Genomic DNA, 19,502 nt, shown 5'->3' with positions numbered 1-19,502 from the left:
GGGTCCGTGGGGCTGAAACCCCAAGCCCCGGCGGCCCCTGTAGTGGGGCTGAAACCCCAAGCCCTGGCGCCCCTTGCTGCCGGGCCCTGGAGTTTTTATAGCATGTTGAGGGGGGCCTCAGAAAGAAAAAGGCTGAGAATCCCTGGACTACAGGATTTCTTACACCGTCCCCTAAGGCATCTGGTACTGGCCACTGTCAGAGGAAGTGGCTGGAGATTAAATGAATCACTGATCTAGTCAAGTTTGGCAATTGCAACTGTAAAAACCAAAACCTTGTCTGATCTCTGCAGACTTTAAAGGTATCTCTGAACTTTTTTATAAATGTAGCTAGTTTTCTTTAATGTCATTGCCCAAAATACTGTAATCACGGGGCAACTAAGATCTTGTTTATTCTTCATAAAGTATCAGTCACCCTACACCATTTTAATTCATTTTCCATCATATTAATATTCGTTCACTTAATTGCTTTTCATGCTGCTAAATGATATATAAGTTTTGGCTACTTTCTGTAAGCAATGGAGATCAGTTCAGAGATCTTTGATTTTGAAAGTTGCTCCCACTTGGTCTGACAGCATAAATTTGTTGTCCTTCAGAGCCTATTGCAAAAGCTATTTTTATTTCTAAGTTCTGAGGGCTGGGAAAGAATCTGGAGTGGATGGGAGCAGGCAATCACATTAAAATGGGGACACAATCTCACAAGAACAAAAACAGTTAATGAGAAATATTAAATCCATCTCTGTAAAGGTTGTTCCTTTGCGCCTTCTCAAGATTTAAGGCTGGAAGTTGTCAGCTTTAACTCTGAATTTTCTTTCTTTTATCAGTCAAGTTTTTGGTCTGAAATTCTCTTAGCTTGTATAGAGAAAGCGAGAGAGAAAGATTCATTTATCTTTTCATTAACAACATAATCTCATCACACAGGAGAACGTATAAGGGTGTAGCACAATTAAGCTCGGTCAACAGTAACAAACAAGAATTTCAAAAGAGAATCACCATTTTAAAGGTTCTTTCATCAATATATTATTATGTTGCTAGTTATTCAAGTAATTGCAAAATGTGACATTCAGATCTCAAATATTCTTTAACTAAAATATATTCCAATTATTTGCTTTTATTGCTAAAAGTAAATTTCAAGGGATTAAACTGAAAAAGTTTGACATAATTAAAGCAGAAATTCTTTTTTATAACTACAAATAACATCCTTCAAAAGTTCAATTATGTTGTGAATCTTGAAAACTAAAACTATTTAAAGGAATAACAACTCACATTTTAATACAGTGAAACCTCAGTTAACACGACTGCTGATATCTGGATATAGGATTAAATTTACTATACATCTATTTATGAAGATCCCATATTTGTAGTAAGCACTTTTAAATTAATACCTGATCCAAGAATCAACATTTTAAATAACTAAGTCCCCCTCTGCCCACAAACACCAAGCAGAAAATACATAGTAATATTGGTTATCAACAGATATGTTTGAATAAAAACACAGATCCTAAAGGAATCAATATATTCTCATCTCCTTTATGCTGACGTTCAATTCTGTGAAACTGAAGCCACTTACACATAAATTCTGTCATTCGAAGAGTAAATGTTTACTTGTCAGATGCCTGATTTTATGGAGTATGTGCCATTCTGAATCTACTGGCTGGGCCCTGTGCTAGTATTTGCAGTAAGTGGGCTCAAACTTTACAGCTCTGGTTGATCTGTTTTGTGACATAGAGAGGGCCATCACTCCTTGTACTGCTAAAATAGTTCAACACACACAGAGTTAATATCAGCTATTCTAGGTATAGACTCTGGAGAAGTCTGTGGCAATGTTATGTCTCAGCAATTCTTGCTTTGAGAAATCTGTATGGGAATGTCTATATGGCAACATCATAGCTGGCTGCTAACAGGAGAGGAAAGACTACAAATAAAGACCACATGCTCTTGAGCACAAAAGGAAAACCAAATGAGTTTAACAGATGTGCACATGTTCAAATATCCAAAATCTCTCTCTGTGTCTTGCATAGCTACCTCACTCTGCTGCCACGTGTTGCAAAGAATTTTCCATATGCTAAATGGAGACTGTTCCCTAATGGGTTCCATTAGATAATCTGGTAGATTTCTAATAAAATATTATTTTTACTGTTTTTTTAAATAAAGACATCAAATCAATTACTTTTTTCTTTCAACTAAATTTACTACATAAGTAATAAGAGTTTGTGGAAAATGATTTATGTCATAGATTATTGTATACTTAATGAACAGCTGCTACAAATTTGGATATTAAGTAATTCACACTTTTTTTTTGTGCAAGAGCTGCAGATTAAAAAAAAATTCCATATGCCCCAATATGTGCCAGCACTACTAGGTTATCTGAAATCTACCTGACAACTTTCAAACTACTGAAGAGAATAATGAATCAGCTTCAAGTCAGTTCAGATATAAACGGACATAGTTCCTAGTTAAGATGTGTGCCAACCTAACCTTTAATTAAAAAAAAGCAACAACAAAGGCATCACCATCCACTGTTTGAAAAAAATCAAACTTCTCAGAACAAGTAAATATAATGATGATGATAAAAAATAATGGATGCAACCTTTGCTCTTGCAAGTAACCCCATTGCAATCAATTTCCCTGCGTGCGTAAGAATATCCACTCACCTCAGTAAAGTTTGCAGGAGAGGGTCCTTCCATTTTTTAACAGTTATTCTTTGTTATGCCTCCCACCTGCCATGAAGCTTTTTGCATTTCACGCTTTATGTAGTTAAACCCAGGGGCGGCTCTAGGCACCAGCAAAACAAGCTGGTGCCTAGGGCGGCCAAATCTAGGGGGCGGCAGGCTGCGCCGGCGGACCTGCCGCAGTCATGCCTGCGGCAGGTCCACGGGGCCGGGGCGACGGACCTGCGCGAGCAGCGGCTGAGAGAGCGCGCGTGTCTCGGGCTCGCGGCTCTCCGCGCGAGCATGCTGCATGCGCTCAGCTCCGCGCGAACGGGATCGCCGCGCGACAGGCGCAGGGGGGTCCAGCGCCGGACCAGCGGGACCCCCGCTGACCTCTGCAGTCATGCCAGCGGCTGCTGCCGCTGCTCCCGCGCCTCCCGGGCTTGGCTGCTTGGGGCGGCCAAAACTGCCAAAACTGTAGAGCGCCCCTGGTTAATTTTTTGTATTTTTTTGTGAAAAATTGGCAAAAAATTAAGTGGTTAAAAATGGTAAAATCCAAAAATGAAAATAAAAAAAGCACCTTCACTCATTCAAAAAAAAAAAAAAAAAAACAACAAAAAAACACAAACACAAACCACAAAACAAAAGCACACACAAACTCACAACACAAATAGAATATTTGATAGAAGATAGATAGAAGAGAGAAGAAAGAAAGAAAAAGTGAAAATAATTCTTCTTCTTTTTTCATTCCATTCTGTCATTCCACAATAATATATTAATTCAATAATTGCAAGTAAGATATTTAGTGCCACATTTTGCACTTCAGTCTTAATTCTTGATGTCATAGGTAAAAAAAACCCAACAACTAAAAAACCCCAATTTACTTAATAGAATACTAAACATACTATTACTGGCTGTTAAAAGTGTTTTCCTGCTTAACATAACATCACTTGTCTTTTTGTTAGGGAAAATACAACATGTTTAGACACTTTTACTTATATCAACATATATTCTGTCCTTATAGGAAAAAAGTCTTTCCATAAATCGTTGCAATTCTTTTAAGGCCAACTCAGGGGATTAACATACAAAAGTAAATTTATTCCAGTTAGAGAATATAAAATACTACACAGTAAAAAAAAAAAGTCCATTTATGTTATCATGAGCTGGACCATCTCCAGTATGCAGATTATACAATACCAAAAAGCCACATTAAAGTTAAAGACTTCAGCAAAGTGAACTTCAAACAACCTATATATAGTAGTTCAGGCATAAAAATAATCTAAAATTCTATTATTTGAAAAAGACTAGGAATCTATTGACAAACTAAAAGCACGTCACGCAAAAATGGACAGTATTTATGAAACTCAGGCAAATGAGCAAACCATATCAAGAGGTTTATAGGAAACTCAGACTTTTCATACCTTAATTATGAGGTTGCAAGTAACTGCATTTTCAGCCACATGTTCTTGACATTGCAAAAAAAAAAGAACTGGTATTTTCTTGAGTATTAACAGACTTACTTTTCTTTAAGGAAATCCACTACCCGTTTGAAGTCTGCCACACAGTATTCTCTTTTCATGTCCATGAGTATGCTGTCAGAAGCGGATTGGACTGGTATGTGAAGAAAAGCATATACTCTTGGATGATTGAGAATCTTTGCCATTTCCTAAAAATTAGTCAGAAGAAAATATTTTTAGCCAATCATTAAAACAATGCACAGAAATCCCATAAAAATCACTCATGCTAATGAGGGTCAATAATGGGGATTCTGATGCCCAAACAAAACTCAATTATATTGCCTATCCGTGAGTCAGCAAGGACAGGAGGAGAGGTTAGCAAGAATTTTTCAGCAATAAAATGAAAGATTTAGAATTACACTTCACTTCAAATAGAATGTATCAAGAGAGTGCTGTCCTCTAACTAGTATTGTTTGGTAGAGGCATTAATATAATTTAAGAGCAAACACTGGAAGCACAGAATTCCAAAACTCTGACTTAGTGTGATTAAAATCTTTAGCGGTGCTCTCAGAGAGCGCCTGTTTTGATTTTCACGAGGGAGCAATGAATAGCTCTTTTTCTGTGGGAGACAAACCAGCCCACACACATTTGCATCTAAGTGCATCCTCTTTAGTTTCTATTTTGAGCATCTTTAAGATTGGCCATTTGCTAGTTAAGGAAGAGCCAAGAGTTGTAGACTTGCTCCTCTACTATGTAGCAGATTTCAGCCTGTAATACAAGTGAAAGAAGAAACTGGAAATTAAAAGGTGACAGTTGAAAAGTAAATACATTTATTGAGTACTTTGAAGCACAAGGGTGGGCTTGAAAGGTGATGGGAGATGTAATGGGATGAGCAGAGGACATATGACATGGGGCCTTGGGGAAACAGGATGGGGGCCGTGTAGGATTGTGGTTGGAATGTAATGGAGAGTATATGGGAAGATGAATGATGTAACTGCTGATTTCCTTGCTTTTTACAGCATTGGCAGGATATGCAATCTAAGTTGAAGTTTTTGGCTGCCCAAGTTGATGTGCCTTAAAGGGGTCTGATTTTTTAGAAAGTGCTAAGCTAATCCCCCTCACCATCCTCCAAAACCAGACATCTTTAATGTGTCACAAATTGGGCATTCGAGAACTGAAATACCCTAAAACTCACTAGTCACTTTTGGAAATTTTGGCCTAAAAAAACAGTGTATAAATGAAGGAGAGAAGTAGTTACATTATTTGGTGAAAACATCTTACCTACCTTAACTAGATAAACCAAATTTAAAATGTTAGATTAGTACAAATATTAATAAATACACCAATAATGCACTACATGCACAACAAGGTATATGCAACTAAACCAAGCTAAGAGATCAACTCAAGGTACATGAAGCACATTCACAGATGACAGAAAAGTGCCACAGTAGACCAGTATTTTTTTTAAACATTTCTGTAAAAAAACAAAAAAAAACAAACAAAAAAAACCCAGAAGCTTTTATCTAAACTTTAGATATTCAGATAACTTAAGACTTGCATCCAACCCTCAGACCCCAACAAAACCCTAACACAAAGTTTTGCCAAATAAGATCACTCCCAGTTTTGCCAATCTCTCTTTAATTCTTCCCCACAAACTTTGGGGTTGCATAAAAATATTTGCTATGAACCACCCCAGTTTTACAAAACCAAATACATTATTTTGCCCATCACTAATAAAAATATTATTTTTCCTTTTTCAAATAAGGGAAATAAGGCAAAAAAGCTCCAGTATGAGTGATTAATTGAATACTGTTCCAGTACAGAATTCCTTTGCACAGCAGACTCTTCCTCTTTAGCCAGTTCTACTCCTAATTCAAAACAGTTTACTTTGAATTATCCTTCAAAACTATACTGCATTTATGACACAAGTAAGTAATGAATAAGGAGTAAGGCAAAAATCACTAATTTGCCTCAGCATTTTTTGAAATTTTCTTAAAACGTGTCCCTGTCCAGCTTTTAAATCAACCAATCAATCCCCTCACTACACAGCTAGTGACATTTGTTAGCTTTGTTTTGCTATCTTCCTATTCAGCTTCCTTTGTACAATACTTGCATCTTTTTGTGCTGACCACTCGATCAAAAAAAAAATTAAGGATTTAAGCTCCCACTCATATTCTCTAGATCTCAACATCATTTTTCTTCTAGGTTTTCTAAGGCTCAGTGTAAGGCTCTTATATTTGAGTCTATTCTTCTTTGTCAGTTATTTAATTGTTATTTTATATTTACAGTATACCAGCATCCAGAGACCCCAATCAAAATTCAGGCCTTTTTGTGTTAAGCAATATATAGTGGTAGACTTGGTCCTTTGTATTCCCTCTTTAACTCATCCATTTTCTTTGCTCCCTCTCCCCCCCCTCTTTTTTTTTGGCATAGTGCCTGCTTCTCTTTGAGACACAGAGCCCAGCTTTATATCAAATGTTGCTTTTAACTTTTGAATAGTTTGAGAGGTTCTATAATAATAATAAATAAATGAATGAATAAATATTAAAAGAATAGGAGGTGTAACTGCATGTGGTAAGGTTATACTGAATACTGGACAGTATAGGAGACTACACTGCAGTGTTGACAACTCTCATGATTTTATCATGAGTTGCTCAATATTTATTGTGTTTCTTAAAGCTCCTGCTCCCGGAGTCCTGTGATTATGTGAGAAACTCAGCCTGCTTGTTTGCTTGCTTTTTTAAAGAAAGATTCCAGCTGTCATGATTGCAGAGAAAAGTGTGAAAATGTGAACTTCAAAGGCTCAAAACTAGAAGACATTTTTTCTGCAGTGACTACTCCAAACAAGAATAACCTAATAACCATTAATTCTCAGTAACTTGCAGCAAATCAATGCAATTTGCATTTGACCTACTGCAGCACAGTGTACTAACAGGAAACTTAACTCTGTTCATTGTAAGAGAGGAAGAGTTAACATGAAATACATTCAGCAGCTATATTAAAAAAGTCCCTGGCCAAAACTGCTTGTTCTAATTAGCTTTCATGGAAACCACACAGGGGTTTCTATGATCCTTGCAATAAGAGTTGCAGATTTGTATCAGGAACAAGAACATGACTATGTTCAGTTAATAAACTCATTTTGCTCAATTCTGTGCTAATATGTCAGAGGATTCCCAGCTTTAATTAACTGAACTGTTCTTCAACTGTCATTATGGGCCCCTGACTTTTCACAGAAAGAAAAAACTACAAGTGTAAGATCAGGAAGCTAAAAAATCCTGAGGGAATGCCTGAGATGGTCACCTATATGCTGATAAATGTCACTGACATTTTCACAGTACTGGTTTATATTTGGAAAAGACACAGGGGTTTCAATATCAAACCAAATGTATCTTTCAAATAGCTAACTCTGTATGTGTGTGTGTGTGTGTGTGTGCGTGCGCGCGAGAGAGAGATTGAAATGTGTGGGAGAGACAGATGTACACATTATATACACAAAGAAGGCAGGTTCAGAGCAGGCATAGAAATGGCATCTCATATGGATTTGCTATGAGGAGAGCAGACAGTGATACTATTGTGTCAGATACTGCAATCCCATGAAGTATCTTTAGGGTCCATTGTTTTAAATGAATGTTTTGTGTGTGATTGTGTTCTACTCCAAGAGAGAGGGCTACCACAGCTCCTCCAGGAACTAAAAGCAGTGGATGGTGATTAAGACAAATGAGCCAGGCTGTAACCGTCCTCCTCTCTCAGCATCCCCTTTCCTCCAAGAGGTACCACTGGATTCTCTGTTCAAACTGGATTCTCCAGAGACCAAGAGACAAAGAATGGACTTTTGAATAAACAGCACAAGCTTACACTGATTCGGGGTTTTCATTTTGCATCTAAGACAGATAAATTACAACCGGTGGAAAACTCAGCTGTGGGTTCTGAAAGACTAAAACCTACCAGAGACAGGCAGAAGCTGGGAGTGATCTCTAGTAACCTTTTAAGCGTGTGTTCAATTTCTTCGATTGCTTTAACGTATTCTCTGTAATTCTTTTACCTTAATAATAATTAATTATAATAATAATAAATGTTCTGGTTTAGAAAGAGCTGTGTGGTAACTGATAACTGCATCAATACATTGGTCATAATCCTCAGAGAGAAAGCAAAGCACAGGTGCTGGCCTTTACACAGGCTGGCTTACTGAGGACATCACAGTGTAAGGCAGGGAGCTGCACAGCCTTAAAAATCCCCATTAGGAGGGAGTGAGATGCAGAGCCTAAACTGGTTGCTCTTGGTGGACCATGGAGGCGGAAAACAGGAGCAGTTGCCATGAAACTGTAAAACTTTACCTCTCTCAAGATTTTCATCAGGGGAGGGCAGCATTAATCTGTAAAGGGGGCTGCATAAGAGCCCTTTCCAGTGGAGCATGCTGAATGGACATGCCTAACCAGTACATCCTGCTTACCTCAATCACAGCTTCTTCACAGACAAAATTGTGCTCTCTTTGGTTTATGCTGGCCCCTTACAGCCTCCCCCAGTGAAGAGTAGGTTGTACAGCACCTCTCTGCCACTGGAACCTCCCTTCTCTGTACACTTTCCACCTCTGGGGCTATCCACCACAGTTTACTTTCAGGGTTAACTTTCAATGTTGAAATGTTTTAAGGAGTCCTGTGCAAATTGCTTCAAATGTGTTTCTTGAAAGAGTTTATTAATTCTCATAAAAATCAAAGACTTCCCGTTTTATTATCCAAAGCTCCATGGTATCTAACCAGTAAAGCAGACATGATTTCCTCAAGGTTTTGACTCCAGGTATGGAAAGTAATCTGATTTAAAAGTATTATTCCCCATGCTATTCTATTTCACCAATTATCAAGAAAAATGAGCTATCAGAAATGGTGATAAGATAAAAGGCTTTGACTTTGATTTTGGAGTGAGTGTTGTCCCATCAAACAGCATATGAGTAAAATATTATTCGTGTCTTGCAAACAGGCTTACGAGCTACATTGTTTTACTGATAAGACAAACTAATGATGCGTTTTAGGTAGTGGTACCAATCTACATATGTGATTATCTTTCTAAAAGCTGTGCAAGTATATATCCATAAACAGAATAAGGATTGCAGCCTGTAATATTAAATCACCGAATAACCTGTAGCTGAGCCAGGAAAGTCAAAACCCTAAACTCCAATTTAGGCTTTCAAACTGCTCATTAACCACTGTATATATAAGGTGAATGTCTGATTTCCTGGGTCTGTCTGTCTTCTTACTGCACACTCTCCAGAGACAGTTAGACAATGCCCTCCTTGTTTTTCAGTGATCTGCACAAAACTCAGTGAGACAAAAAAGAAAGCAAGGAAAGAAAAGAGATCATGTCCAAAGAAAATACCAACACCACTGTTGGGCTTACATATACATCAGTTTGAGATGTCAAATCTTCCCTGATATTGTGATTTTCCGTAACAAGCACAACAGAAATCGTAACTCTTAACTTCAGTGCATTTAAAAAACAATTGTGGACCTAACAGGTAAAAGAGAAATACTGGCCAGTCAGGCATTTCTCTGGGTATGCCTACACAGCACCAGGAGCATGCTTCTCAGTGCAGGTAGGCAGATATGCACTAGCTTTGCTCATGCAGAGGTGCTAAAAATAGCAGTGTGGCTATTGTTGGAGAGACTGGCTATCTGAGTACCTGCCCAACCCCCTGAGTATGTACTCAGGTGTCTAGTCTGAACCACTGCCCATGCTGGCATGGCCATACTGCTATTTTCAGAGCACTAGCCCAAACAGAGCAAGTGGATGCCTATCCGCACTGGGATGCATATTCTCAGCTGCTGTGTAGACATAGCCTCTATGTCACTTGTCTTACTAGTGCTACTTCCTTAACTTGCCCATTAAGATAGGAAAACGGGAGTCTGCAGTTGTCCCTAAGGAGCTGGAACAGATGTACTAAAGAATGTTTTGTTTGATTACTTAAAAAACCTGGATGTCAGGTTTCAAAGCCTATATGAGTTCAGCTGTTACTTGAAATTACTGCCTCAAAACTTCAAGATAAACAAGATTTCCCAGTCTTAACAAGTCTCACCTTTCATGTACTTAAAACTCAACCAGGTACTTTACAATACAGGCTTTATTCAAACACAGCTTTGCATTGAACAGTCATACTTAGCTAATCCTTACAGATATTCCCACTGCATAAACTGAATACAAAATATTAGATTTCATCACTTATTAAAACTATTAGTTAGTAGCCCAGAGAAGATGTAAAAGGATACCACGGACTAACAGAGTTCTACTTCACAGCATCTCTCATCTGTTTCCTCTTTATATTTTCACACAGCATTTTGCATTACTAGATTTAGTTGTATATTTCCGCCAGTAGAAAAAAAAGGTAATATACAACTTATTTCATTCCTATCTGGATGTAGTAAAGGAACCACATTTGGAAACTTCTGTCTTTAATCATAATAGAAACAGCTGACTGCCAATTTCCCCTCTGTTGTGGCATCTACTAATAACTACATAAAAATATTAGCTATATGTGAAGGAGAGAGTCAATGTAGGATCTAAAGGCCCACAGAACAGATGAATTTGTTTAAATCTAACTTTTCAGAACAACTGTTCTGAAGTTGGGACCTTGCAACGTTGTGCGTGGGATGTCCTTCCATTTTTTATTCAGTTCTTAACACATGCAGCACATTAAACAGACACTGACAAAGATTTTTTTCAAGCCAGTGTATTTTGTTGTTACAATTACAACACACACATTTCACTAAACTAATATTTAAGAAGCAAATCAACCAGTCCATCTGTAATAAGAGCTTGCATATTAGAACTACATCACATAATGAAATATCAATATTCATGCTTCTGTACAAATACCTGTATGACAGTCCGTAGACTTTTTTCCTACTATACTAGCCTGGAAACAATCAATTACTCTGGTCCTGTGTCATATGTAAGAAATGCTGATATTAATAACTGCCACCTATATAGCGTCTCCTCAAAGAGTCAGATCTAAAGAAACACTTGCTGGTTTATTTGTCATGTTCCCATATGGACAATCTTTTCCTTTCTGACACATGTTAGATTGGGTCATATAATGAAGGGTCTCTGCTGACAGTTGCCTTTCAGATGCACATTAAAGTAGCTGGTGAACAGCAACACCAGCAGAATCTGAATGAGAATCAAGTGGCTGTGGTCTATTATTTAAGTATTGCTGCTGTAATGCAGTCCAGAAACAGATGTGATCCACTGATGCAGACACAGAAACAATGAGACATGTACACCACAGTATGGTTCAATACAGAGGCTACAGCTTTACTAAACCTATTAACCAATAGGGACCCCCCACCCTCATGCTATCTAGCAGGGCTGTTCTAGTGCAGAATGGAACTGGGCACTAGTGGCCCTGGTTCTACAAAGCTGAGGGCAGGTATGACGGCAGTGCCTCCTCTACACTCTCAGGCCTGCCCAGAGACCCAAGCTGGAAGCCAAAGTCCCAGCGTGTTTCCCTCATCCATGCAGAAGGAGATGGGGGAGCCACATGCTGTATGAGACACGGAGGCATATCCCTCACCATGCAATGTTATGCTTGGGACACATGCCCAAGCAGCCCATTTGGTTACAGGGACACTTTTTAACCCCAACTGCACTGTGGCAAATGTTATTTAAACTCCAAGAACAGACCTCCGAGATGCTACATATAAGGTAAAAAACAACATGCAGTTAGTCAGTTTTGCTATATGGGAAAAACCCCTTGCATGCCCCAACCAAAAAATTGCTGATCATTCTAACCCCCCTTCTCTAAAAAAATAATAATAATTAAAAAAAACCAACCCGTACCACATAGACACACACTGCGTACTTTTAGTAGGGGAACTTTTAGTTGCGGAAAAATTGGAGAGTCCAGTGGAGGGCAACCAAAATGATTAGGGGGCTGGAGCACATGACTTATGAGGAGAGGCTGAGGGAACTGGGATTGTTTAGTCTGCAGAAGAGAAGAATGAGGGGGGATTTGATAGCTGCTTTTAACTACCTGAAAGGGGGTTCCAAAGAGGATGGATCTAGACTGTTCTCAGTGGTACCAGATGACAACAAGGAGTAAAGGAGTGGGGGAAGTTTGGGTTGGATATTAGGAAACACTTTTTCACTAGGAGGGTGGTGAAGCACTAGAATTCGTTTCCTAGGGAGGTGGTGGAATCTCCTTCCTTAGAGGTTTTTAAGGTCAGGCTTGACAAAGCCCTAGCTGGGATGATTTAGTTGGGGACTGGTCCTGCTTTGAGCAGGGGTTGGACTAGATGACCTCCTGAGGTCCCTTCCAACCCTGATATTCTATGATTCTGTGATTCTAAGGGGGAACCAGGGGAAGTGTGTGTAGCACTGCCCTCGCTGATTTGGGTTGAGTTCTCCCCCTTCCCTGTAGTAGGGTTTCCATTGCTCTTGGCTTCATCAAAGATGCACCCTGACCCTGGATAGTAAGGTGAGCGTTTGTTCTTCAGCTAGCTGCATATTAAGCTTTACACCTGCCTCTTTTTTTTCTTTTTAATTATAAAAAATCTTGTCATGATCTACTCTGATTAAAAAATTAGGTTTGCTAATGTATAACTGATTCTCGCAACAAGCTTGTCTATACATAAGAACAGTTTCTCACTAAAGTCCTCAACTAAAAGCTGCAGTTGAAGCTGGCTACACTTCTTTCCACAAGCCAAAGGAGCAAATATGATAGCTACCTGAGTTTTTGGGATTTTGATACAAGTATCTCCTATTTGCAGATATCTTAACAAGGATTTCTGAAATACTTCAAAAAATGGAAAAAAAATCCCCCCACCCCAGCCAAAAATGAAATAAAATTCACTTACTTAAATGTTTAAGTTGGGAGGGTCTGGGATTCATCACTATAAATACAACATTCCAGTGTCAGCAGTGTGTCACCTAAACCCAGCTATCATGGGGAGACATTCAATACTGGCAACATACGACTAATTCCATTCCATTCTGTGACATACTGAGCATCTTCAACTCCCATGGAAACCAGTGGAAGTTTAGTATGCTTGAAACAACACGGGATGTGCTTATCACCCATTTTTGTTACCACTGGAGCCATCATTGCTGTGGTGAAGAGCTTTCTTTGTAAAACCTTGAAGATATATTTGCCCACAATTATTAACTGGACCACTTTATGGCATAGTATGAATTTTGTAGCATGACTGGAAGAAAGATAACATGAATAGATTATATCCAGCAATCTGAATAGTCACCACACTAGGTATGGATTATCTGTTAAATGGCTTATCCTGATGTCTATGTCAAGCATACACACTTTTCAATTTGTTTTTCAAAATGCCCCTTCTGAACAGTAATAGTAGCTGGGTGCAGAGCATTTCATGTGGACTACTGATTGCTGCAGTCCCTCAGCTGCACCTTGAATAATCAGCTACTCCCAACCTGTCATCAATCTCTATGAAATGCCTTGCGCAGAGGTTATTGCTTTACTATAAAAATTATTTGTCTATTTCAAGCAAATCTCACTTTTCATCTTTAAACACTGCAACACAGAAAAGCAATCCTCCCATATCTGAATCAATACACCTCATTTACAGAGTATATTAGAAACACAAATATAATTAACAATATAATGAAGTTTCTGAAAAGGCCATTTACTGTGACAGTACAGTGCTGCTCTAAAATAAACTAACATGTCTCTATCATATTTTACTTGACCCAAAAAAGGCTTTGTGAATAAAATATGTAAAGTACGAGAAAGACTCATTTAGTAATGAATACCAAGCTGCACACCTACCCTTTTCTCTAACATTTTTTTTTTGCCATGCTCTACATCTGTTAAAAAATAGGTTGGCTAATGGATAATAGCAACTCTTGCAACAAGCAAGTCTACAAAGAGAAATTAAGGCTGTTTAATTTAACATTGAACAGTTTCTACAGAAAGTATCAGAGGGGTACCCGTACCGACGAAATGGGTATTCACCCATGAAAGCTCATGCTCCAATACGTCTGTTAGTCTATAAGGTGCCACAGGACTCTTTGCTGTTTCTACAAAAAAGTACTTTAGTAGCACTAGATGGCACAAAGAGGCTTAATACAATTCCCTTTTGTCTTCAGAAAAATGGATCAGGTCACAAGTGAAATTAGTTTGGTAGTCGTAACCTAGTCTATACCCTACATTTCTTCACAATAATAAAACTCCAGAGAGACAAGGAGGGTGAGGTAATGTCTTTTATTGGTGAGAGACACAAGCTTTCAAGCTTACACAGAGCTCTTCTTCAGGTCTAACATCCTGGGACCAACATGGCTACATCACCACTACATAAAACTCCAGAGAGTCTGGCACATTACAGCAGAATTGAAGATCTCTGCTCTGTAGATGGTCAGGAATGGAACACCTCATCAGAATTCAGCTGCACTAGCAGATCAGTGCCAGGACACCTCCACACTATAAGGATCTAATTTTGATTTCACATTAGTGTAAAAAAGTAACTTTCATTGCAGCAGAGCTACAGTGGAGTAAATAAGTGCTGTGTGTCTTACTTCCATGAGCATCTCAATTCACTGAACTGACCCAAAGTTCACAAAATAAAAAACAGTCTTCTAAGCTATAATGGCACAGGCTTATGTAACATAATCCTTGTAACTTGAATGCGTCTCTTTCCTAAATTTAACACAAAGGGACTAATTTAATGCGTAGGACTGAATAAGAGAGACTTTACACATTTTTTCCTCTATTCACAATATTGCAGATGTCCAAAAATCAATATTCCTGTGTAGTTTTATTGAAGTTTCTTGAATTTATTACCATTAATTTTGTCCTTCTCATTTTCTAAATTAAAGAATCACCAAAAAGCCAACTTTTTTTAAACAAATGCCAAACCCTAATGAAGCAAGCAGTCTTACTGAAGATTATGCAGATGATGGTTGCAAAGCACAGTGAGAATGTGACAGCCCATCTATCAAAGAAAACAAAGGATTTTATGCATCTAAACCAAATAGAGGCTTTTGGAACAGCATGGATGGTGGCTGGTAGAACTTTAATTACCTGTTAGAATATAAATAACTAGGAAAGTGATATCTCATTTGGCTATTAATGAAAGTGCTAATATTAAAAGAAAAAGGGCAGTCAGTTTATCATGTATAGATTTGCTGTGTGTTACTGATATTCTTCTGCCCTGTGTCCTGAAGCTAACAAGTATTTAAAAATACATTTTATTTAGCAAAACTGTATTTTCCTGGGGCGGTAAGACTTGGAATAGACACTCAAAAGACTCAATTAATTCTGCCTTTTTCTCCCTGCTGGTAATCGACCAATGAAATGAGCCCCATCTCAAAAGGTTTGCTGTGGGCAGATGGTATTACAAGTGATTGACAGAGGACTTGACACCTAACACAAGATTATGAGTGGATCTGTCTGCATTCAAATACGCTTCAGTCTCCAGCCATCTAACCGGGGGGGGGGGGGAATGTATACTAGCAAATTTATCACTTAAACTGAAGTTAATATCCATAAGTTTAACTAGTCAAAAAAAGTGCTATTTCATGCTAACACTTCCTCTGTGATAAGAATTTTTATACACAGCTTTTTGAACACATCATAGTACTGGGTAGCCCCCAGATTTACGCATAAAATATACCTTTTCTTCTGCCTCACAGAAGAGATGAGTTTTGAATCCAAGGAATTTTCTGCATAGTGTTATTTATAAATAAGAATTATGTTCTGGCATTTTAAAAAATAAATTTAAAAGTGCTTCTCTCTCACCACCTCAGAAATTTATGTTTGTATATTATCTCTAGACATATATTTATTTAGCACTATTAAAGTGCTAGATAACAGTAGTCAGACTTTAGAACACCACCTTCATAATTTTAATCAGTATAGTTATAATGGAGTCTTATTCTGATACATTAAACCAACTTGTGTATCACTGATTGCCGCCTGTAAACCACCAATGGTACATATACCACAGTTTGAGAACTGCTGACACTGCCCCCCTTCCAGAAGGTGTTTACAGTCTAGATTAGATAGACAGTTCATGAAGCAACCAGAGAAAGGTCCATTTCAAAGCACTGTAGAAAAAGTCACCCCTACCCACAGCAATTCTGGTGGATCAATAATAGTAAAACACACAATTTCCATGGAACCTAAGGAGTGATTTAAATAAAGATTGAGCCCTCACCCCCTCCTGCACACCAACCCCAATTTTGTGAGCATTCATGGCCCGCCATAGAATTTCCATACACAGATGTGGCCTCCAGGCCAAAAAGTTTGCTCACCTCTGATATAGAATATGAAGATGAAAACAAGTGTTTGAGCACTACATCGAAGGCAAGAAATTTCATAAGTTAATTTTTCAAGATGCTTATCTTTGTTTTCCACAAGCCCAGATTCAAGTACCCATTGCTATATTCTGTGATCAATTTATTTTTAAAATATCTGAGAGTTCTTTCAATTAACCGTAACCAGAAAAAAACATCAATTTAAGAAAGACAAATTTGTGATTCCTTTAAGGGACACCCACCGATTACAAAATTAATGGCACTAAAAGGTTAGAGGCTTAAATATTGATTTAATTAAATGTATTAAGGTTTTCATTTTTCTGATCACATAAACAGATTTTGCTGCATTAGAAAATAACAATTCATCTACAAAAATGACAAAAGTAATACTAGAAACAAAGTGAGTAAATGCCCTAACAGTGTTCAGTTCCTGAAATCCTGCTGCCTTTTCATTTGTTTCTGAGGAGCTGTGTATTAATTCTTTAATAATGCATTCCAAAACAATCGACATCAGAGTTTATTGAAAACTTTAGTGTATGCATAGTGCTCAAAAATATTTAATGAACCGCAAGTAGAAAACCAAAGAGAAAGAAAGGAAAGTAAATTAGCAGTTGTACCGTGGTACATTTTCATGTGGTGTGTCATGTATGTCTGGGGAAGCCATCTGTAGGATATCAGCTTCAATAAGGGTAAAGAACACAAATACTGAGCTGCCATAAAGAATCCAAGTGAAAAATCAAGGAAATACTATTGTGACTCGTAGCACACTTGGCATTCCCTATGCATTCAAAGGCAACACCACCATGCAGGTGCTTCTCAATGGTTGATGTATCATTGGAATGTTCTGAATTAATAATGAAGCCCCACAGATGGTGTATAGTGGAGTTTGAAATAAACTCATTTTGACAGGTGACAAGGAACACTACTCATCTAGTCATGTGAAATTAAGCATTTAAGGGAATGGCAGGTGTGATCTGCCTTCTTTAAATACAAATTTGGAAGTACCTCTTCACATTCAAAATGTGCTGCCCTGTAAAGCTTGATAAATCTTAATGCAAAACAAACATTTAAAAGTAAATAATTTCTGAACTACAAGTGAAAATATTTAAGCTTATAGGACCAAATTCATGTCTAGTGTAACTCCAGTGACTTTGATTAAATTAAGTAACTGATAAATTTGGTCCTTAATCTTTTCAAGTATGCAGGCATTTATTGCATGTGTCACATTTATTTGTGGAATCAGGAAAAAGAGTAAGGGAACTTTTTTGGCTGACCTCCAGTCACCCAATACTCAACTACTGTGATTTTTTTTAAAATGAGGTTGCTTCTGCTTCACACATCTTCTCAACCATATCTAATTATAAAATCCCATGAAACAGTCACCTGTGTGAAAGAATAGAATACAGCCCTCTGTAATACTACATTTACTAGACAGCAGAGGTTTCTCTAAGAGTGGGTACAAAACACAGCCTCACTAGAGACTAAGCCCGTATCTCCATGACACAGTACCCTCTTCACAGTCTAAGGATTGACAAGCTAATCATACACATGTGCATGTACTACAAGAGGTCTAAGGTAGCACCTTGTATGGTTAAGGCTGCAAAACAGCTTCCATTATTGCTCCTTGATTTTACACACACCATTTTATGAAATTGTAAATGTTTGGCGCTAAAATGTTCAATGCTTTGCTTCTGCACAAAGTTTGTATTTATTTATTTAAATTCTTGAAAGTCTCTGCCAGTTGGATAAAAACTCAATTTCCCCTCTATAAAATGTGCTAACTACGCTAGTTAAAGTTTGACACTTGGCATGGACACGAACCTGAAAGAGGATAAGGCCCGTGTTTGGTTTGAGGGGGAGGAAATTCAAATATGAAAGCAACAGGCTTAGTGATGCACATGCTCAGTATTATCTGCTAAGAGTTTAGCAGAGCCTATTGCTGACATTGTCTTTTTCTAAACTGTAAGGAATGGGCAAGGCAGAGACTGCTGGTCTTAGGCTTTTCTTGAGACAATTTGTTTGAGGACAATTGTGACTGTCTTGTTGAACATAGCGCAAACCGCCAAACACCACCCTCTGACTGCCTTAACACCAAAGTTAAATATTATTTAAGGGTCTCCATAGTTCTACCAGATCAATGCTTTCTTTAAAAAAAAAAAAAAAGTTTCTACTTTTTTCTTTTGTGAAGATACAAATCAATACAACACTATCTCTAACCAATGAAAAACAACCAGATGGAAAAGTTAGGAAAACTTACCCATCCCACAGCCCATTCACTTCAATCTAACTAGGACAATTTAAATACCTAATCAGGGCAATCTAAATGCAATTAAACATAGGCAAGTTTTTGCTTGTGTTTTAAAATCAAGAAAATTTAACCAAAAAGATGACTCCACAGTATTGCACCTGTCCAATACAAAAATCTTTGACTCCATGTACATATCCAATGTTACAATGAAGAAGCTACTGTTTCATATTCACATGAAGGATGAATTAACAGCACACCCTTGCAGGAAAAAATACTCCAGCATATGAAGAATTGCTCGAAGAATTTCATCATCGCATGACATCATGAAACTGCTGCCTGGCACTGTTCAGTGGAGTGTCTTTGTAGTTCCCATGAAGAAGCTGACACTGAAATGATCTTGCATGCCCATCCATGCCACAGAGAGAAATGCTATTAATCTCTGGATTTTTGCACAATACACAGATGTTCTATTGCTCTCTGTGAGCCGCTACCAAAGACTTCCTCAATATTCTGTTTTTGTGCCTGCTGCTGGGGCACAGAATTGCTGTATACCCTCCGAGATGTATTACTATCACTCAGATCATTAAAAGCTGCTGCATTGCCAGGTTTCCATGCCCTTGCAGGGTGTCTCACTACTGGAAGGTTAGCTGGAAAAACCAAATTATCTTACTGGAAGGCATTTGATTCAGCTGCCAACCAGAATCTCCTCTCTCTGAAGGTGCTCACAACAGCTGAGACTTAAGTTCCCTGTAAGCTGCGTGGCCGCTCAAGGAACCCGCTGGGAGAGGGACGCCTTCCCCAGCCTCCACCTCGCCTGGCTCCCAACCTGCTGCGGCCAGGGCGTGGGGCACCTCTCCCCTGGCCCCAACTCTGCTGTGG

At 38.3% G+C, this 19,502-nt stretch overlaps 1 protein-coding gene across 7 annotated transcripts in view; it reads right to left on the bottom strand.

Annotated features, from left to right (window-relative positions):
• Positions 1-19,502, bottom strand: part of CDKAL1 (CDK5 regulatory subunit associated protein 1 like 1) — a 653,139-nt gene that overhangs the window by 249,630 nt on the left and 384,007 nt on the right. For all 7 annotated transcript variants that reach the window (XM_039521853.1, XM_039521854.1, XM_039521852.1 and 4 more), the window contains exon 11: positions 4,169-4,314. In XM_039521853.1, coding sequence (XP_039377787.1) covers positions 4,169-4,314 — 146 coding nt within the window. The remainder of the gene's footprint in view (positions 1-4,168; positions 4,315-19,502) is intronic.

This window comes from Mauremys reevesii, linkage group 2 (assembly GCF_016161935.1).
Source record: "Mauremys reevesii isolate NIE-2019 linkage group 2, ASM1616193v1, whole genome shotgun sequence".
In the NCBI taxonomy this organism is placed as follows: Eukaryota; Metazoa; Chordata; order Testudines; family Geoemydidae; genus Mauremys; species Mauremys reevesii.
The sequence above is the reverse complement of the archived record's forward strand: the minus strand, read 5'-3'. Positions and strand labels throughout refer to the sequence as shown.